Here is a 21671-nt window from a genome sequence, read left to right on the forward strand (position 1 = left end):
TCGTACCTGTCGCGTCTGCGGGTAAAGATGTTGCCGCCGTTCCCACCGGTGGTACCAGCCTCCTTCTCTCCTGACAAGCAGGCCGAGTGAGGCGATGTGCGAATGAGGCAGGAGAAGACAGCGGGTCACGAGAGAGAGAGAGAGAGAGAGAGAGAGAGAGAGAGAGAGAGAGAGAGAGAGAAACACGCCCGCCCGTTTCCCCGGGGGCTGGATGGGGCCAACATCCAGATCCCTTTCCTTTCGAGTTTTCCTTTGTTGCCGCTCACGCATGTGATTGGTCTGGATGTCACCTGTTTCCCCGCCTGCCCTCAGAAGAGCAGCAAGGAAAGGTGTCGGGGTTTCGGATGCCTGTCGTGATTGGATGGGGTGATGGAGGGAAAGGAACGTAGACACAGCACGCTGCTTTTCAGATGTGAGACGGGATGCGCCCCCGTGAGGGCGTTGCTGACGCTGTCCTCTGCTACTGCTCGGGGTGAACACTGGGCCGCCTTTCACACCAGCGGCGGGCGCTCAGCAGTAAGCAGGAAGTCGCAGGGCTCCTGCGGGCTGTGTACTGCCTACGGAGATAAAGCCGCATTCTGATCTTATTAATCCACTCAGCAAGTCTTCATGGGACCCCTGCTTCGTGCATGGCCCTGACAGTCACGAGGGAGGAGTGCCCGACGGGGTGACCGTGGCTGTGGGGAGTGCTCTCCGGGGACAGGTTGGATAAGGCGGGGCGGGGGGGGGGGGGCAGTGAGCGCGCTTGTGCTGCCCCTGTGCCTTCTGGTGGGGTTCTCTCTACTTCATCGGTCCCGTTGTCTTACTGTGAACTTGGATGCAGAGGGAGACTTGAAAATGTGACCGCCCACTGCGTGGTTCGTCTCGGACGCTCGTTGTCAGTGAGTGGTCACTGCACTTGGACGTCGTGCCTGGCATCAGTGCGGTCTGGGTTCTAGCGTTCTTCCTGGTGTCGATTGACGAGCCGGGCCTAGGTTCTCGGTCACAGGCAGGACCTGGCATCACATAGAAAAACTGACGTGTGAGGGGGAAGTTCAACGGCCAGAAGGTGGTTCAAATCCATCACCACTTGCAGGATGAAAACCAACCAACCAGCCCAGAGGAGAGCTTGGTGATGGTCCCGCAGAGGGACCGGGCGCAGAGGAGCAGGCTGTCCCTCAGCCCGCCCGCAAGGACCCGGGGAGGCGCCCGTGTGATTCCTCTGCTGTTCACCCGTCTTAAACGTGTGCTGTTGTTAGCTCCGAGGCACTGTGAACGTGCCTAGGTGTGTGTTCCCGCTGTGGTCACCTTGACTGTAAGATAACAGCACAGGCCAAACACGTGTTAGTTTTAACCGGATTAGTCAGAGTCACTTAAATATTCTTCTGTTAATAAATAATAAGATAAAAGCAATGGGAACGCAGTCAGCAGACCTCCCACCGGCGGTTCTCATAGCAAAAGGCTTTCGGAGCATCCTCACCATTGGGCAGGGGCCTGGACGAAAGGTGTTAGCTCGGTTCTCTGGCTTGGGTCCCTCCAGTCTTTTTTTTAATACAAAAATATTTTTTAAATTGATTTTTTGATTTTTTTGAGAGAGGAAGGGAGCAAGAGAAAGAGAAATATCACTTTGTTGTTTCACTTTTTAAAAAACCTCACCCGAGGCTGTGTCTTTATTGATTTTACAGAGAGAGAAGAAGGGGAGAGAGAGAGAGAGAGAGAGAGAGAGAGAGAGAGAGAGAGAGAGGGAGAGAGAAACATCGAATGGTTGCCTCCCTTACGCACCCTAACCAGGGCTGGAACCCACTACCTGGGCGTGAGCCCTGCCTGGGAATCGAACCCGAGACCCTTCAGTTTACAAGATGACGCTCTAACCAGCCGAGCCACATTGACCACGGCGGCCACTCATTCCTGCACTCACTGGTGGTTTCTTGTATGTGCCCTGAACCCGGATGGAGCCCACAATCTTGACATACCCTGGAGAGTGAGTCAGGTGAGGACCCACAGGACATGGTTCGTGCCTCTGGGAGCCTGCGTGGTGAAGGGCGCCCAGCCATGTGTGGGCTGCCTGCGGGTGGGGTGCGGAGAGTAGAGCTTTGGGGGTGAAATCAGTGAACCCTGCTGTGTGCCGGACACTGTGGCGTTCTCCAAGGCCCCGGGAGGCCTGTCACCCCCAGGCTCACAGGGCTGACAGGTGGCGCTGGGCTTGTGGCCCCAGCCCCCCTCTCCTCCTCCCCCCACTGGTGTTCAAGCCGATGGGATGCGGGTGAAATGGACAGTCGTTTCAGGTAAACACTGTGCTGCTTCCTAGGCACAGGGTGAGGAGCCAGGTCCCCGAACCGCCCACCGGTGTTCCCGCGCGTCCAGGCCTTGGCCCCGCCGCGTGGCTGCAGGACGAGGCTGCGTGGAAACACTGCTGCGCCCCAGCCTCCCCCCCCCCACCTCCCCGTGTCCACCGGTCACTGCGCTGGCCTTCAGCATCTACGTCTCATCCCATGGCCGCAGATGGTTTCCAGGCAGCCCGTTAGCCCCTGGCGTGACCTCAGGGCCAGGCTCCGGCCTCCCGTGGCGCCCGTTTCCTTGGAGACGCCACGGAGACCAGGAGACCGGGGTCTGTCCCTCAGCTCCTTCCCCAGCTGCCGGCAAGCGGCCGCCCCGGGGCCCTGTCACCTTTCGCTGCTGCTGTCGGTAGGCAAAGGCCTGTGACTACCGAACTAGAAAGGGCCGCTCCCGAGGTAGAGGGGGAAGGAGCGTCTAGGGAAGGCGCGGTGCCTCCGTGGTGGGAACCCGGGAGCTGGCGGTCCCACTCTGCCACCACCAGGCTATGGTGGGCTTTGGCTCTGCCCCTCGCCTGGCACCTCCCGGATGCTTCTGGTTTGGGGGAGCCCCAGGCCGTTTCTCGGGGACCCTCATTTCCGCGCGTCTGGGAAGTGCTGACACAGACACCTCCCACAAGGCCGGGGCCCGGGGCTGCACGTCCTTGAGTGCTCTGCAGTGGCTGTCTGACATTTTCCGTTTTTGGTCCTTTGCGAACATTTCTGCTTTGCAGTGGGCTCCACACCTTACGTGGCCGGTCTGACTAGTAGAGCTCAAGTGCAGACTCCAGCGTCACCCGGCCGGCGTGGCTCAGGTTGAGCAGTGACCTAGGAGCCAGGAGGTGATGGTTCGATTCCCACGCAGGGCACATGCCCGGGTTGTGGGCTCGATCCCCAGTGGGGGCTGTGCAGGAGGTGGCTGATGTATGTTTCTTTCTTTCTTTCTTTTTTTAAATATATTTATTTATTTATTTCAGAGATGAAGGGAGAGGGAGAGAGAGATGAAACATCCATGATGAGAGAGAATCATTGATCGGCTGCCTCAGTGACCTCTCGGTGTGTAGATCGATGCTCAGCGGCTGAGCCACACTGGCTGGGCCAGAGTCTGATTTTTAATAAATGCGAGTGTTCTGAATGCTCGTGTTTAGTAAAGTAAAGAAAATAGTAAAACGCACCTCTGTGTACCTGCCTGCCAGATCTAACGGTTGTGAACATTTTGCCGTTTTTACTTCAAAATTGATGTTCTTGACAAAGAAAAAGAAGGTTGGGGCTGTGGCTGAAGCCTGACACCTCTTCTCCGCCCCTCCCCCCCGTGGGGACGACTGCCCCCCGTTCGTGGCTGCCGCTTCACGCGTGTGCCGTGTTGTTCTTGCATGTGCGTGCTGGGTAAGCAGCATGCAGTATTGCTTTGTGTGTTGCTGGCCGCCCGCCTCGCCTGTTGGAAACTGGCTTTCTGTCCCCGGCGCTGTGGGGATGAAGGCGTGGCTGCGTGTGTCCAGGCACCTGCTGGGTGTCCGGGGACCCCGTGGAGCTCGCCTGGGTGCTGGGAGAGCTCACAGTGGGGAATAGGTGTTGGCTTTGAGGCGTGGTTGTGTGTGTTTACTTGTTTTCAGTTCTCTACGAGGAAGCACTACATTGTTTAAGGAGATTTTATTATGTGCATTTTAGTCTTATGATTCATCAGCTTGTTTTGCAGTTTATAGCAATCATTTTGTAATCACATTAACACAGGTATACGCACTTATATTCTTGCCCATGTAAGGCCTAAGATTATTTTGGTAACAGGTTCATTATTTCAGCAAAAATTTATGCGGAATCTCAGAGGGAAGGCAGGGGAGGGTAGGTGAGTGGGAGGTGATCCACCAAAGAACTTATATACATACTAGAGGCCCGGTGCACGAAATCTGTGCATGGGTAGGGTCCTTAGGCCTGGCCGGCAATCAGGGCCGATTGGTGCCTTCCAGCTGCTAGCCAGGGCCTCCCTTCGTTCCACGCTGCCCCCTGGTGGTCAGTGCACGTCATAGCGAGCGATCGAACTCTGGGTTGAACTCCCGAGGGGGCACTTTGCATATTAGCCTTTTTTATATATGGATAGAAGCTATGCATCACCCATGGACACAAACAATAGGGTGGTGAAGGCCTGGGGTGGGGATGGGCTGGAAGGGGTCAATGGGGGGGAAAAAGGGGATATGTAATACTTTCAACAATAAAGGTTAAAAAAAAAGTCAAAGCTTAGTGAAGGAAATTTGGAAAGCGTAGCAAAGCACCCTGGGAGAACTACCCATAACCCAGCAGCCCGCAGAGAACCGCCGAACATTTGTAACCGCATCGTAGTGAGGGTATGCTTCTGTGACCCTTTTCACTGACGAACTAACACTGTCTCTCCCACAGCATTCACCTTCTGCATTGTACGGGTAAACATGCTTTTCCTAACGCATCGCCCGGTTGACTGTCTTGTGTTTGCTGCGCTGTGGGCTGTTACAGGGAGCTCTGCTGTGATCCCCCTCCCCGTCCCTCCCCAAGCTCTTTGGGGTGCTTCGGCCAGGGTGTCAGGAGCCTGCGTCCTCTGGTGCTGTAGTCTCTACAGAAAGTGGTGCCAACGCCAAGGAAATTTGGAAATGGGGTCAAAGTTCGACGTGTTTTTATGACCCAGCCTTCACTCTGCGTCGGCAGGGTGGCGACTCTGGGCGGGGTTTTAATCCTTGGGAGTATTCTTGCTGTCTGATCAGGTTCTAGAAGTGGATTTGGAGGGTCACGCGGTGCTATGTTTTAAAGCCCTTGGTATTGCTTAAACGAGTTGGTATTTGTGGTGGCTCAGGACAGTGCCTGCCTGTGAGTGTGCATGTGGAACGCACGTCTTTCTGAATCCCAGTCCTGGAGCCTGGTCTAAGGGGAGTCCCCTGAGCCACAGCTTCCTCCTTGTCAAAATCCAGGCGGCGTCCGCAATCTGCGAGGACTGGCTCTAGGAGCAAACGGTGAAGTGCTTTGAATCATAACCACACAGCTGGCCGGGTCGCTCAGGCGGTTAGAGCGTGGTCCCGACACGCCAAGGTTGCGGGTTCGACCCCTCGTAGGGCACGTGCAGGAGTCAGCGCATGGATGCATGAGTATGTGGGACCACACGCCGATGTTTCTCTCTGTCTCTCCCTCTCTCTCAAGCCAATCAATTAAAAAGCAGCACAATAGCATATGCCATTTCTATAGGCCTGTGAGGGCTGCCCCGTGACTGATGGCTCCGTAGAGCGGCCTCGGCAGAGGGCGAGTGGAGAGGAAGCGTCTCTCTCGTCCTTCCTTTCCTTTCCCTCCCGTCAGCCACGCTTTGGGGATTTTGCTTCTTCCCAGAAATGGCAGCGTACAATCTCCGTGAAGTAATTTAACTGAACAGTCTGTAGGAGCAGATTCTTTCTTGTGCGTTTTAAGAGCTGGGCGTCTAACCGTTGTCCCTGACCTTGGACAGGAGAATGTCCCCTTTGTGTGTTCTGCCGTTTACCGGTGTTTTCTGGCCTCAAGCTGGATGTCAAAGTTAACTTTACTATTAGTTTTCATTTCCCCCTTTTTTCCTGGTCTGATTCAGAGACTTTTTTTTTTTTTTTATCCTCACCAGAGGGTATTTTTTTATTGATTTCTAGAGAGAGTGGGAAGGAGGGAGGCCGGGGGGGAGAGAGAGAGATGCCGATTGCTTGCCTCCCGCACCTGCCCCTACCAGGGCTGGGGAACCTGTGACGGAGGCACCTGCTTTTGACAGGGAATCAAGCCCACGGCCCGCTAACCACTGAGCGACACCGGCCAGGCCAAAGACATTTTTTTAGGTAGCAAATGATCTGGTAATCTTATAAAAAAACTTTAACATGCGTTTTAAAAAATGGTTTTATTAATTTATTATTATTATTTTTAAATATTTCTTTATTGATTTCAGAGAGGAAGGAAGAGAGGGAGAGAGAGAGAAACATCAATGATGACAGAGCATCATGGATCGGCTGCCTCCTGCACGCCCCACACTGGAGATCGAGCCCACAAGCTGGGCACGCGCCCTGACTGGGAATCGAACCATGACCTCCTGGTTCATAGGTCGATGCTCAACCCCTGAGCCACGCTGGCTGGGCAGTTTGTTCTTTTTTGTTGCAGTGTAATAGTTAAGTATTGTGCTGCTTTTTTAATTGACTTTTTTAGAGAGAGAGGAAGGGAGAAGGAGAGGAAGAAGCAGAGAGAGAGACGTTGATGTGAGAGAGATACATCAGTCGGCTGCCTCCTGTACGTGCCCTGACCGGGGACCAAACCCATAGCCTGGGCATGTGTCCTGACCAAGAATCAAACCTGTGACCCTCCAGCCTGTCCCGCCGGCCAGGGCCGCCATGTCATATGGTGTGAATACCCCGGGACTAGTCTTCCCGTTCAGTTGTTGGCGGGTGTGGGAATAAAGCCACTGCAGACGTTCTGTACATGGTTTCGGTGGGAAAGCACCCGCTCCTTTTGGGGATGTGGGACCTGGCTCACAGCGTGTGCGCACGTGTGGGCGTGTTGAACACCGTGCGCGACACGTGTTTCTACAGTGGTGGCACCAGTGAGACCGCACCCAGTGCGTCGGCGGGTTCCGGTCACTTCACACCCTCGGCACTGCTTTGTATGTGGTGGGGCTTTAAGGGGACCCTCCTGAGTCCAGAACACCCGAAGCTGCCCGGGGCTGCCCCCCGATGCCTGTGCATGACAGCGAAGAGGGTTTTGGGGTTTTTTTTTGAGAAATCACTTGACTGCGTTCTGAAATTCCTACCTTGTCCAGTTGTGGGCTTTGTCTGGCAATTCCGACAAGCTCGGAGGTACCAGGGACTCATGTGGCTCGACTGTGTTTCTGGCCCCGCCACCGACGAGGGGGGGCACGTGGGCAGCCCAGTCCAGGCCTCTGAGGATTAATGCCGTCTGTGGGGAAGATGGGAGTGATTAGATGACTGCAGACTTCCTACATTTTTTCTCCATCGTCTTCCTTCCTGGCGCGGCTGTCTTCCGTTCTTCTCTAGCTCCGTGAAATCAGCGCTCATAATGCTCCTTCACATGATCTCCATTCATTCGCGCAGACAACTGTTTCCTATGAGCCTCGGGCACTGGGGACACACCGGTGACCCCAACACCAGCTCAGGGTGAAGCACAGACTCTTACCAAGCCCTGGGACCGTAAACGTGGTGGAAGTGTTTCCTCTGATTGGATTGGGACTCGGATGGAAAACGGGGCCGAGGGCACTCTTGTTGCCACAAAGCTTCCCGGTTCCGTTCATTCTTCCAGCGCCCACCCTCACCCCTTCCTGCCCCCCGCCCGCACCGCTGGGAACCGGGGTAAAGGTCGTGGCCGCCCCTGGGTGTGCAGTGGGGTGACAGGGCCTGGCCCATGGCCCCGGGTGCCTGAGTCCCCGTGGCCAGGCTACCCGGCCCTGTGGCCGTGACAGTGGGCAGGCTCTCCAGGTCCTGCCCAGGATCAAATGGGGTTGGGAAGGCTCAATGTCTGTTCTGTTGGAACGGAACAGCTTGAAAGTCAAGTTCGTGCCTCTGAGCACTTCCCGGGCTGGTGATTGATGGCCGGCTCCCTGGCCCTCCCTGGCTGCTTCCCGCCTGGCCATGTGCTGGGGAGCATGGAGCGCTGAGCTGGGGAGCACGGAGCGCTGAGCTGTGGGGCGCGGGGCGCTGAGCTGAGGGGCGCGGCTGTGTGTCGCTTGCACGCTGGCTGCACGTGTGTCCCGGCTCTGAGCCTCCTGCGATGATGGGTTTCCTTTCTCCCCGTCGTGCGCGGGAGTGCTGTGTGTCTACATTACTCACCGTATTCCTCTCTGTGCAGCACAGCCCTCCCGTGATGTTAGGTTCCAAGCCCTGGTATTCAAGCAGGACAAGCTGGTCCGTCCTGGGCTTCCTTTGCGTTTCCTGCTGGTTTCAGGCCCCCTGCGAGCCCGCAGCGGCGCTGTGCCGCGTTTCGCTGGGCTCAGGCCGCGGTCTCTGCAGCCGCGTGGGAAGGACCTGGGTTCCCGCGCCAGCGCCGCGTCAGCCTCTCCCCGTGTGTCTTCCTTCGGGGACGGGCCTGGCCGGACGGCGCCTTGGGAAGCAGCACCCACAGGGGAACCGTCTCCAGTTCCTCCGTGCTGAGCGCCTCACGCTTAGACCTCATGGAGTGTGTGAGCCTCATACTTTCAGCCGTTCCGTGGAGCAGCTGGGTCAGAGTGTTCTCTTGATTCCCTGCTCAGAACAGATACTCAGTTGCTGGTTTTAAACGCTTTAGACCTGGCGTTTTTGCAGAGCAGAGCACAGTGGGCGGCAAGAAGCCGAGGGGACACGGCTGTGTGAGGAGGCGTGCGCAGCTCAGTCCTCACGGAAGCCTGGCCTCCGTGAGCTGGCATGAACGCATGACGGTGAAGAGATGGCGGAGAGAGGAGTCAGGTGTGACGGCTCATGGGTGGCTGCTGAGAGCAGCTCTGCTTCCCGAGCCCAGCGTGCCTGCGGCGACCGTGTCCGCACTGCGCTGCCATCGCGGGAGGGGTCGGAGCGGAAGCAGGGGCAGCACGCCTCTTCCGGGGCGGCCTGGGGGCACTTCTGGGGACTCACAGCTCACAGGACGCCGTTTAGAAGCAGCCTTGTCGTCGTGTTCACTTGCTTGAAATGAAACTAGTGACTTTAGGCCCTTGGCTTTCGTTCTGGGGGTGCCCAGTGTTCAGCTGCCCAGCGGCCGCAAGAAAGGAACCTGGGGCTTTGAGAACATCCCCCGACGGGTTCGGGGAGGAGACAGCCCTCCTCCCCTCTCCCTCCCAGCCCCTCCCTCCTCCTGTCCGGCTCCTGCACTCAGCAGGCCCGTCCTGACCCCTGTGCTGGGTGGGCACGTGGGCGCCCTGGACAGTGCAGAGGCAGCTCTGTCTGCCGGCCTGGCGCCCGTGGCATTGAAACAGCTCTGCTGTGGGGACTCCAGGTGCCGGGCTGCAGCGGGGATGGGGGTGGGGGAGTGGGGGTGGGGGGGCAGCTCTTGTGAAAGTCGCGGGGGAGCGTTTCGGGCTTTGCAGGCCGCACAGTCGCTGTCTCAGCCGCCCCAAAAGCAGGCCTGGGTGACACGTAAACCGAGGCATGTGCCGTGTTCCAATAAAGCTTTATTCACAACAGCAGGCTGGGGGCCGCATGTCACTGGCCAGACATTGTTGGAAGTGCATCTGCTCTCAAAGGTGGCCATACCCCAGGTTTCCTCTCCCCGGCACATTCTGTTCTGTTCTTTTCTCTTTCTTTGTAGCATTTGTCCTCATCCAATTGGTTTCATTGTTGCTTTTGTCCCCGCTCCCTGAGAACCGGGCTTGTGCACGGGGTCTCTGCAGGGACCGGCCTGCACATAGTCGGCGCTCAGGCTATGCAACAGAGGGGATTCACGCCAGATACACGTGCCTTCAGCCTGGCGTCTGACATCCTGAGCCGCTCCGGCCACCCTTACACCCGGGGCCGGGAGACTTCGGGGAGTCATTGCCGGGGGCAGCAACGCTAAGGCTGATACTTCAGCTGTCACGGTGGACGGAACATTCTTTTGCTTCCAGCTCATGAGAAAGATCTCTTACCGCCTAAGAAAAAGGCCTCTTCCACCTTAAAAAACAGCCACACGCACAGGCCTCCCGCGTCCCCTGCCCCACTCCCTACGGGGCGGAAGGTGGCAGGCAGGCTTCTCCGCGCTCACCAGGGGCTGGCGCCTGTGCCAGCGCCCAGTGCCCTTTCCGGCTCGGGGTCGGACCCTGTCTGGATCGGCCAGGCACTGCCTGTGACCTTTCCTGTCCTCCCCGCGCGGTGCTCTGAGGGGGGCCTGGACTGTGTTCACCTGTCATCGCATCACCCCGACTACAGGCGGGCAGACGCCGAAGCGCAGCCGTGGCCTCGCTGTGGTCAGGATGAGGCGGTGCAGCGCGTGGGGACATCTGGGTCTTAGCGGCAGCTCGTCTAGAAGAGAAGCTGTTTCTTACCCTCCGGGGGCTGACACTTGTTCCGCCTCCTGGTGGTTAGTGCAGACTGTGGAGTGAATGACGTTTACGTTCTGCCTCTCGTTGAAGTGTTTTTTCTCCTTTATTTCCATGCTTGCCTTTGGCATTTCTTAGGGAAAACAACCGTAAACTGTAAGTAGTCACACCCACTTCCCGTTGCGTGTCTCCTCGTGTCTGTCTGGATTCCCCTAATGCCCTGTCCCTGCTCAGCCGGTGTTAGCACCTCGCCCGCCCCCCCCCCCCCCCCCCCCCGGGACCGGCTGCCAGCAGCATCTCCTCTGGCGCTTCCATCAGGTGAAGCAGCACAGGAGGGGGCTAGGCCTGCAGCTCCCGCCGGCCGCCTCGTGGGCTGTGAGTGTGGCTCAGGCTCCGGCGGGTCGCCAGGGCAGAGAGTCACTCTTTAACTGGGGACAGCCAGCGACTCATCTTTCACCCCAGGCTGTGCGTTAGGGCCGCAGTGATGCGGGTGCTGGCAACGGGGCATCTCGGGGAGATTGTGAACTGACCCTTGAGATGCATTACCAGCTCCTGTCCCAGGACCAGAGCAGCTCGGCTGTGCTCTCAGATACCTTTTTTAAAAATATATTTTATTGGTTTCAGAGAGGAAGGGAGAGGGGGAGAGAGAAACATCCATGAGAGAGTCACGGATCGGCTGCCTCCTGCGCGCCCCACACTGGGGATCGAGCCCACAACTGGACATGTGCCCTGACTGGGCATCGAGCGGTGACCTCCTGGCTCCTAGGTCATGAGGTGGACGCTCAACCCCTGAGCCAGCCGCCGGGCTCACCAGTTGCCTTGATCATACAGATTTCAGTTTCTTCGGGATTCTGAGGAGGTGGGGCCTTTTGCAGAGTTAGTCAGATACGCTTCCTGGCCCGGGAGCCTTGGGGCCGCTGTGGGAATCGGGGTGCTGTGCCCCAGCCTCCAGGCACCGTGGGTGCAGCCACGGATGCCGAGATGGTGGCGGAGGCGTCGTGGGGCCCCCTGGACCGCAGGAAACCGCAGGCACAGTGCAGGACTGAGCCACGTTAGGGTACCTGCCGCTCAGCCTTCTGGCATAGCCCCCCAGTTAACAGAGAGCCGTCAGCATCAGGTTGGGGGAGAATGGCTTTGTGAGCGAACATGAGTTTCAGGAACCCGAACTTGCTTTGCGAGTGAGGAGTTGGGAATTCTGAACCCGGTACTGCTGTTTATATTCCGAGAGCAGGGCCCAGTCCGCTCTAACTCCGCCCATTCAGACTTTGAGTGTAGAACTGTGATAACTTCTCCCGTTTACAAAGCTTACGTTCCCGTGAGCGTTGTGGATATTTATAACCTGTTATGAATGGAGCGAGGGATGCTTATAAAACTAATTTCTAGCAATCAAAGAATTTATCATTGAAAATTGGCTATTTGAACAGGATTTAAAGCAAGCAAAACCCAGCCCGCCCAGAGGCCCATCTCTGCGTGGTGCTGTGGAATCGCAGGGCCCGTGGCGGTCCCCCTTCCTGTCCAGGGGCGCTGGCCTGCCAAGGCGAGGGAAGGAGAGCGCGGCCGCCTGCTCACAGGCCGGGGTCAGAGGGCAGCTGCTTTTCTCCCAAGAGAGAAGCGCGACGAGGGGGCAGGCGTCCGGTGGGACACTCGGTTGTAACCTCTCGCTCTCATTTTGATCTTAGAGGATGTCTGAATGTCTCCAGATCTCACTTGCTGTTTGTAGACTTGGCATCCGCACGGTAAGCGACGCACATGGGTGCGGTCCCCATGCGGGGAGGTGCTGAGCGAGGAGCGTGCAGCCGGGGACTGTCCCCACTGCCCCGGAGCGGGGCTCCTGCTCGCCCGGGGGGAACAGGAAGCTCAGCGCTGCGTGACCAGGACCGGGTGCCTGTGTGAGTGTGGGAGGACCTAGGCAGGGGGTGTTCTAGCAGAAGGATTTGTAAACGAAATATTAGAAATAGTGCAGGTGCCCATCAGTAACAGCTTGGATTAGTGAATCGTGGAATTTAATTTCATAGGGTACCACACAGCAGCGAACATACAGGAACTAAAAGTAAGATCCACTCCGCAGTACACACGATCCATTCCACAGACACAGCACGGAGTGGACAGAGTTACAGGAAATACACGCGTGTGATTTCATTTCCACAGACTTCCAGAACTCAGCCACCTTCGCTGTGGGGTCATAGGTTTGGGTAGATGACGTAGAGGAAGAGTTCAGTGTGGTCTCCCCAGGCAGCAGCTCTTGGCAGGGGAGATCCTGGCGGGCTGCCTGGGGGTGGCGGTGGAACCCGCTCGCACCTGTGGGCTGACGCCAGGGGCACTGCCAAGCCCCCAGCAGTGCTGGTCAGCCCTGAGCCGCCTGCCCAGAGGCCGGCCGGGCTGGGTGGAGCCGCTGCCCAGGCGGTGGGGGAGCGGAGGCTTGGGGGCCGCGTGGTGTTGGGCCTCCCGCCTGGCACGGGGGCGCCGGGCGTTGGCTGTATCCTTGGTCTTTGGTCGCCCCCCTTGCTCGTTGGCTGTATCGTGTGTGGGATGTGCTTGCCTGCACCACAGAAAGAACGTGTCCAAGTGTTTTGGGATTTTTTTTCTCATGAGTCCTTGTCGATTCACTGAGACGCCCTGAGCCCCTTTCTTACTTAAAAAGGGAGGAAAGGCTGCGCGTTTTATGTGTTCCGACTCTACAACTGAAATGAGCAAGAGGAAGGGGATTATAAGCCTGTGGCAGACACGCTGGGGACAGTGCGTCTAAGGTGGGTGAGCGTGTGCAGGTGCAGGGCTGAGGACTGAGCATGCGGAGGCGGATGGAGCCGCCGGAGCCAGGAGACGCCCGGCCGTGCCCCCCCCCCCCCCCCCCCGCCGGGAGACAGCCCTCTCTCCAGACACTGCGGGGAGATGATGTGTATTTAGCCTTAGCCCCGGAAGCGGTTCCCAGGGACCCAGGGCTCCGGGGGAGAAAGGTCCCGCAGTCTGGGCTGGACTTGCCCTGGCTGCCGACCCGGGGCAGGTGGAGGCGCAAGGTGGAGAGAAAGGCTCCTAAACCAGGCGTCCCTCCCAGGAGGACGCTCCTCCCGGGCGCGTGACTCCGTGCTCCCTCCCGCAAGGCCGGCGGACACAGGGGTGATCTCTTCTGCGAGACAGAGGCGCCCTGTGTGGGTCTGGACGAGCTTGGCCTGAGCAGAACTCACGGGGCTTCGATCGGGGGGAAGGAGGAGCGAGTCCAGCCAGGAGTCCGCAGGACAGTGGCGGGTCTGTGCTTCCATGGACCTGGCAATGGGACCGGCCACACGTGACATGGACCTTCTGTGCCTTCTGTGGCCAGGTCAGCTGGGCTGAACTGTGGGTCAGAGGGCACCTCCCTTCCAGTGACAGGGTGAGGGCAGGTGGGGTGAACTGGGTCAGAGGGCACGCGGGGCACAGGGGCCTCCCTAGGAGCGTCAAAGACGTGGCACCCTGCTTCTCTCAGGGGGACAGGACGGTCAGGGGCAGCGCGTGGCCTTGGACCTGGTGTGTCTGGAAGCAGGATGAGGGCTGGGGTGGGACTTGAGCGTCTAGTCCAGCCGTGGGCAAACTACGGCCCGCGGGCCGGATCCGGCCCGTTTGAAATGAATAAAACTAAAAAAAAAAAAAGACCGTACCCTTTTATGTAATGATGTTTACTTTGAATTTATATTAGTTCACACAAACACTCCATCCGTGCTTTTGTTCCGGCCTCCGGTCCAGTTTAAGAACCCATTGTGGCCCTCGAGTCAAAAAGTTTGCCCACCCCTGGGCTAGGGCCTTCCTGACTCCTGTGACCAAAACTCGAAGCTCAGAGGCCTGGATGGAGGGAGCACAGGGCCCAGGGCCTCATGGTTCACCCCCCCCCCACACACACACCTGCATGCACTAAAGTCCCATTAGTGATGAGTGAGATTTGAGCTAAATGGTACCAGCAAGATACTGTGCGTGGTGAGTGATGTGGCTTCGTGTAAACCGGCTTTTGAAACTGGAGCTCGGCTGGGACAGTCTGCTTGGTCCAGGCGTGTTCCTCCGGGGATGCAGGATGCGTCCCTTCTCTCGGGTCAGGACCGGGCCTGGCAGACCTTTGCCTGCAGCCCTGAGAGGCCCCTCCCGTCTTGACTCTCTCTCTCTCTCTCTCTCTCTCTCCCCCCCGACCTGCAGGGGTCAGGCCTCCTTCCTCGGTGACCGGCACAGCAGCCCATCCGGGTCCCACATGGCCCTGGTCTCAGCCCCCTGCTGTCCCACCTCGTGTCCGGCCCCAGGCCTGACCGCCCTGACCAGCCTCTCTTCCCTGCTGCCCTGGCTGGTCAGCAGCCCCAGGCTGAGTGCAGGTCTGACAGTGAAAGCCCGACCGCCAGGCGATCTGTAAGGCGCCCTGCAGAGCCAGCCGGACCTGCTCGCCTTCTCGCGGCCTGCTGCCCGCTGCCCTGCCTCTGCCCTCTGCCCTCTGCCCTGCCTGCTGCCCACTGCCCTGCCTGGTGTCGTGTGCTCCGGGCACACATGGCTGTTTTCGGCTCTGTCTGAGCTGTTGTCCCCAGCAGCCTTTGCGTGTGCAGATCTCGCATCCTGGAGGGATTGCTGTCACCTCTCCCGGGAAGCTGGCCGTGACTGCGACCCTGGTCAGCGTTCCTCTGGGTGTCCCTTTCCTGCACCTTGGAACCTCCTACAGCCTCTTCGTGTCTCATGCCTTTGCCGCCCTTTCGTCCTTCGACTGGACGGGCAGCAGAGGCTGTCTCTGTTTCCCCTCCTCAGCCTCTGAGGGCTGTGACCGTGGTCACTGGTCACCCCGACTGGTACTGAGAACTTGCTGAGCGTGCTAAGGCCGCTATAGGTGACGTTGCCAGCTCACAGCCTCGCGGAGAAGGTGCCGTTGTCCCCGTGTCACGGTGCGGGCGTGGGGTCGAATGTCGTCGCCCCGTGGTGGGGACAGGCGTGGAGCCAGGTCTGGGCTGGCTGGAAGCCCTTCGCCAGCACATGGCTCCTCCCTGATGGTGACCTTCAGGTGAACCTGTGGGACTTACTGGAGAACCGTCCTCGACAGTCCTTACAGGCCTGCAAGGCCAGGCCGGCTGTTTTGCAGCTCATGTGTCCGCTTCGCGCCGTGTGATGGTTTCTTCATGTTGAGCTTCATGCTGAACACGTTTGCCCAGAGTTTTGTGTCGTTGACGTCGCGTCCGCAGTGCATGTCACCAGGGGCGGGCGACGCTGATGTATCTCACCGTGTGACCGACAGATGCTCTCTAAGTTCATAAGTGACCCCCCAGGTCTGAGGCTGACACGTGCTGGCTTCACCAGATTCACAGACTACCCCACTGAGAGCCTCAGGGTCCCTCATGCACTTACTAGTCGTCTGTATTTCTTTCTTTTTTCAGTCCTCACCTGCGGATATTTTTTCCCATTGATTTCTAGAGAGAGTGGAAGGGAGGGAGGAAGGAAGAGAGAGAAAGTGAGAGAAAGAGAGAGAGAGAGCGAGAGAGAAAGACATTGACACAAGAGAGACACTGATTGGTTGCCCCCACATGACCCCGACCAGGGCTGGGGGTCGAACCTGCAACTGAGGTACATGCCCTTGACCGGGAATTGACCCTGGGACCCTTCATCCATGGCTGATGCTCTAACCACGGAGCACCCGGCCAGGGCCATCTGTATTTCCCCGTGACAGCTCAGTGGCACGCTTCGAGGTAAGACACTAAGCCCGTGTCGTGTGGCTTGCTGAAGTCTCGGGGTGTTTTCAGACCTGCAGTATCTTGATCTGGATGGAACCTAGAGTCTTTTCCTTCCCTGGACCTCGGTGCCAACATGCAGCGCACCTCTCCGGGCAGGCTTGGGGTGGGCCGCGTGCTGCTGGAGGCGGAGCTGAGCTGGGCCCCGGGCGTGTTCTGTTGTGGGAGGTGAAGGCCTCCGGCCTCTGCTGCCGCCTTCATGCTCAGGGCCAGGGGCGTGGGGTCGTGGCCCCAGCGAATGCATCTCCAGTGGAGAGGAAGTTCTAACAGTTTCGTCTCTACTAACTGGACTTCATGGGTGGAGAGGGGTTTGACTGTAGGTAGCCTATTTATTTATTTATTATTTATTTATTTATTTTTTATAATTCATTGATTTTTTACAGAGAGGAAGGGAGAGGGATAGAGAGTTAGAAACATTGATGAGAGAGAAACATCGACCAGCTGCCTCCTGCACACCCACTACCGGGGATGTGCCTGCAACCAAGGTACATGCCCTTGGCTGGAATCGAACCTGGGACCCTTCAGTCCGCAGGCCGACGCTCTATCCACTGAGCCAAACCGGTTAGGGCTAGCCTATTTATTTTAAGGCAAAACAAAGAAGAGCGCGGAGGAAATCGGCGAGTTACAGCGGCCGTTCCCCACAAAGGGCCTTTGTGCGCGTTCTCGCTCCTGGTTATCAATTGTAGCTTCAAGGCTGGGTGGGGAGGCTTTTTCTTGATAAGAAACATGGGGAGTTATTAATTCAGGAACTCACAGTATTTTTAATTTTCCTTTTGAAGTGACGTGGTGGCCCCTGACAAGGGTGTATCCCGTGGATGGAAATTTCCACCCGGGGAAACGGCATTTGTGTGTTGCCTTTCCCGGATGGCGGAGTTTGTTTTCTTTTATCCTCGCCCGAGGATATTTTTTCCCATTGGTTTTTTTAGAGAGAGTGGAGGGGGAGAGGCAGAGAGAGAGAGAGAAATATTGATGTGAGAGAGACATATCGATTGGTTGCCTCCCCGCTCGGGGCCGGGGATCGAACCTGTAGCCGTGTACATGCCCTTCACTGGGAATCATACCCAAGACCTGGCAGTCCTGGGGCCAGCGCTCTAACCACTGAGGTAACCGATCGGGGCTGGAGCTGTTTTCTTGACAGATGTGCAGTGGCTAGTCCTGGGGCCTAGCCTTTGTCTGGACGGGTAGGGTCACTTGTTCTGCCGATGATGGAAAGTTACCCTGGAGCACAGCGGCCGCCAGGCTGTGGTGCACTCGCCCCATCGCGCGGGGACACAGGATTAGTCCTGTGCGTGCAGAGGGAAGCGCTGACCGTGCAGGGGCTGGCCTTGGCGGTGGAGAGCTCAGTGATTCCCACAGCCACGTGACTCGTCCATTACACACGTGACTGCACGCGAGACGCGCTGCACCTGGTGCTGGTGTGGACTGGGTAGGGCAGCGGTTCTCAACCTGTGGGTCGCGACCCCTTTGGCGGTCGAACGACCCTTCCACAGGGGTCGCCTAAGACCATCATGCATATCAGATATTTACATGACGATTCATCACAGCAGCAACATGACAGTTATGAAGTAGCCACGAAAATAATTTTATGGTTGGGTCACAACATGAGGAACCATATTTAAAGGGCCAGAAGGTTGAGAACCACTGGGGTAGGGGATGCGTCCCTCATCCTTCGGGTTAGCTGGGCCCCGCGTGCAGGAGTGGCTCAGGCCTGCTTGTGGGCTAGCTAGGGGCACGGCCTTGGGTGGGAAGAAGGGAGCCCCGGCCATCCCAGGGGACTCTCGGCTCTGCCGGGGCCCTTCTCCCAGCCGCACTGCCACGCGGTCCCGGAAGGCGGGGGCTTCTCCTCCTTCACTGCGGTCGCTCGTCGCTCCAGGACCGACAGGTTGGGGGCGCTCAGCACCCCCTCCTGGATGAACGCAGGAGCTCCAGTAGTGGCGACAGTGTGCACACGCCCGGCACAGCGCGTCAGGAGGCACGGGCTCCCACGTGGCTGGGAGGGGACATGTCTGCGTGCAGACTCTTCTGTCCCATCCCCTCTGCCCGCTGGTCCCTCGCAACCAGCCCTCGCCTGTGAAGAGGTGTGGCCGCTCACACCTGCATCTCAACAGGACACCCTGGCCTCGGGCATCAAACCCGCAGGGCACAGAACAGAGGAACTTGGGAATGCGGAGTTGGTGTTTGAAAGTAGATGACTCTCACGTGACCAGATAAATCAACGAAATGGAGAGGAATGTACTCAGATTGTCCCGACCATTGGAAATAATATTGACAAGCTACAGTGTGGTATTGCCCTAGAATTAGGAGGAAGAGGAACATTTCCATAAAGACTTACTTTCCATGTTGCCGTGGGTCTGTCAACATTTGTTGCCTATTTGTGTTGATCAATTGTTGACCAATAATTTCATAAACTCAGTCCATAAGGACAATTTTTAAAAAAATAATTAAAGTTTAAAATGTAAGATGCCAATTTCATTTGCAGGGAAGCACGATAGAGTGACCAGTAAACAATTTTCAAACAAAAATAGATTAAGATGGACATTCCGCCGCGATGTGGAGGTGGCCTATGACTTCAAGGAAAACGATAAAAGCAGCATGATGAGAGACTGCACAGGAGCTTCCTTTTTAAAAAGTAATGTTTTTCTTTTTCTTTTTTAGAAATATATTCTGATTGATTTCGGAGAGGAAGGGAGAGGGAGAGAGAGAGAGAGACATCAGTGGTGAGAGAGAATCATTGATCAGCTGCCTCCTGCACGCCCCCTACCGGGGATCAAGCCTACAACCCAGGCATGTGCCCTTGACCGGAATGGACCCGGGGACCCTTCAGCCCACAGGCCGACGCTCTATCCACTGAGCCAAGCCGGCCAGGGCTAAAAAGTAATGTTTTTCAGATTCTGTGTTATTTAGAGAGCCCTTACCCATGGAAGAGATTGAGTTTGTTTCCAATGTTATTTAGAGAGCCCTTGTTCATGGAAGAGATTGAGTTTGTTTCCAATGTGGGCATTCACAGGTCAGCGTGTAGACGTGCCGTGACGGCCAGGGGCCAGGAGCGGTGAGCGATGCTGCGCCTGCGACGCAGAAGGCACCGTATGGTGCGTGGCGCAGAGCAGACGACCTGGGCTTCGGCGTGGGGGTGGGAGGCCCTGCTGGGCGGTGGTCAGAGGGGAGGTTTGCAGAGCGGGGCTTGTCTGTCCGGCTCAGCGGCACCGTTGTCCGATCACTCCTGACGCAGAGGTGCGCCCTCATTACGCGTCTTGGGTGGACGGTGTGACTGGCAGTCTCCCCTGTGGGGAGCATGGCCCTTCTCCCTGAGGCCCAGTGGTCACTGGGTTCCTGCTGCTTTTCTCCCTGGGCCCTGGGTGTAGACAGTGGCCGGGAAGCACAGGCCTACATCTTCCTTATGATCTTACATTTATGACTCAGTCCTCATCTTGCCAGGTGGTGACCCCTGCCCCTGCCCGCACTGTGGGGTAGAGAGATGCCAAGCGGCATTTGCGTCTGCGTGTTAATGCCCTCGTCTCCTGTTTGTCAGCGAGAGGATAGGCTCACAGGAATGCCGTTCTGCAGCTTTATCTGCACATCATGCTGGGTGGGGTGTCACAAAGCCACTCACAACATTAGACTTTTCCAGTCTATTCTTTATGAACGTGCGCTGCACGTCAGCCTGTGATTAATGTGCTTTAAACCCCATAGCGCTTTGCTGTTGGCCCTGTAATCGCTGCCGTAACATTTCCCGACCATTGTGGCCGCCACGGGGAAATTCTCAGCCCCTCATCCTGCCCGAGTCCACCTGGCCGCGGAGATAAGCGCCGGCCGCGCCGGCTCCCGTCATCCCGTTACTCCCAAAGCCCGTGCCCGGCGGGAGGAGTCAGAGTGCCTCTCATTAGCCAATTTCCTGCCGACACTTTTAATGTGGAAGGAACATAAACTGGATTTTTTTTGGGGGGAGGGGTGAGCTAATGGAGAAGTGAGCTGGAACCTTTCACCGGTTTGGAACTAGGAAAAGGCTCCCTCTGATGGATGAGGTCACACGAGGATCCCGGCGAGGCTCCCGCGGTGCTGGCCGGGAAGGAGAGAGCAGTGCACCTGCCCGACACCTGATCTGTTAGAGGAGGAAGAAGCTGTTTGCTGTCTAGGAAGAGGGAACAAGCCCTCCAAACTGCAGGCGTAGGATCTATAATGATAAAAGCTAATGTGTTGATTAGACTGGACGTCCTTCTGGACGACCTTCCAGACGAAGCTGGGGCTGCGGTCCCTGCCGAGTGCTGTGCTGGGGTCGGAGGAGGGACTAGACTAGCTGTTCTCAGGTCGCTCAGGGCACATGCCGCCCGATGACACACGGAGAGAAGCCAGGCTCCTCAGGGCCTCGGTGGATGGCAGATCTAGTCCCAGGATTCCCATGCCCACCTTCTGCCCAGTCCAGCTTGACCAGGGCCCATTGCACTTCTCCTCTGCCCAGCGAGGCTCCAGAGGGGACCCAGCCTCCTGACCCCGAGCAGCCGCCGATGGTCCCAGAGGCTGGCCGAGTCCCTTTGTAAAGCTGAGCTGAGCACGTGGGCCCGTTATCAGAACCCGTCCTGCTGACTCGCAGCCGGTGGGATCGCGGAGGGCAGGCCCGGTGCTGCAGGCAGGAGCGGGGCTGCTCCGGCCGTGGCTGCAGGAAGCGTGATCCTGACTGGATGCTGGCCAGCACTGCCCCGGGCTCCGGCCGCCAGGCTGGGATGTGGACCGTCCAGTCCGTCCACATTCTTCTGGGATGTGGCCCAGAGAAAGTCACCTGAGTTCCCTTCGGGCCTGAAACAGGAAGCCTGAGCGTCGCCCAGAGCTTGGGAGCCACCTCCTTTCGTCCCACCTTCAGCTGCAGAGGACAGATCTTGGGGGTGAGGGTCGGCCATGGGAGGCGCCCGGTGAGGGGGGCCAGGCGGTGAGCGGGGCCAGGTGGTGAGGGGGGCCAGGCGGTGAGCGGGGCCAGGTGGTGAGGGGGGACCAGGCGGTGAGCGGGACCGGGCGGTGAGCGGGACCGGGCGGTGAGCGGGGCCAGGTGTGGCTGTGCCTCCTGCATGGACAGGGGGAGGTTTCCGTCCAATGTACGTGTCCTCTCACACGGGACCTTCTGTGTGGCTCCAGGGCTTCTCACCGTGCACCAGCCTGAGGGAATCGGGGTCCCAGAGAGGGGTGGCCAGCCGCTCCCTTCATCCTCTCCCCAACACCCCGTTTTCTCCTCAGTGGTCCGCTGCTTCAGATCCACACTTTAAGGTGGAGCTAGTTAGAAATAACACGGGAATAAAGTGAAAACGTGCCAGCTAGCACGCACGGCTCGGTGGTTGAGCATCACCTATGAGCCCGGAGGGCACCTGCCTAACTTGCCGGCTCCATCCCCGGGAGGGGGCGTACAGCAGGCGGCTGATCAGTGTTTCCCTCTCATCAATGTTTCTCTCGCTCCCTCTCCCTCTCTCCGTAAAATCAATAAAAACATTGAAAAATAAAATAAAAATGCACCACCCCTTTGTGCGTGCCCACCCTGTAGGTGGTTGGTTTCGGACGCTCGGAGCCCCGCCTCCTGGTGGCCAGTGCGGCCCCCGCACAGCTCTGTGCCCGCAGCGCCCGCCTCCACCCAAGTGTGTTTTGCAAACACAAGGTGTTACTGTTTTGGCAGCAAGTAACGTAAGTCGATACCCGGTTGTTTCTCTGCGGCTCTGAAAGGGAACC

At 57.7% G+C, this 21671-nt stretch overlaps 2 protein-coding genes across 4 annotated transcripts in view; both read left to right on the forward strand.

Annotated features, from left to right (window-relative positions):
* Positions 1–21671, forward strand: part of LOC308518094 (melanoma-associated antigen B4-like) — a gene marked incomplete at both ends in the record, with an annotated part of 362175 nt that overhangs the window by 160845 nt on the left and 179659 nt on the right. The gene's annotated exons all lie outside the window — the stretch shown is intronic.
* Positions 1–21671, forward strand: part of ARL15 (ARF like GTPase 15) — a gene marked incomplete at its 5' end in the record, with an annotated part of 202106 nt that overhangs the window by 2857 nt on the left and 177578 nt on the right. Inside the window, one exon of one of the 3 annotated variants that reach the window (XM_081089704.1) lies at positions 11928–11981. The exons of the other annotated variants lie outside the window; for them this stretch is intronic. Within the exon in view, the coding sequence (XP_080945830.1) occupies positions 11928–11981 (54 nt within the window). Of the gene's footprint in view, positions 1–11927; positions 11982–21671 lie in introns of those variants that run through there. 3 annotated transcript variants of the gene reach the window in all.

The sequence above is a fragment of the Myotis nattereri genome, assembly GCF_964212035.1.
Source record: "Myotis nattereri genome assembly, chromosome: 4".
NCBI classification, from domain to species: domain Eukaryota; kingdom Metazoa; phylum Chordata; class Mammalia; order Chiroptera; family Vespertilionidae; genus Myotis; species Myotis nattereri.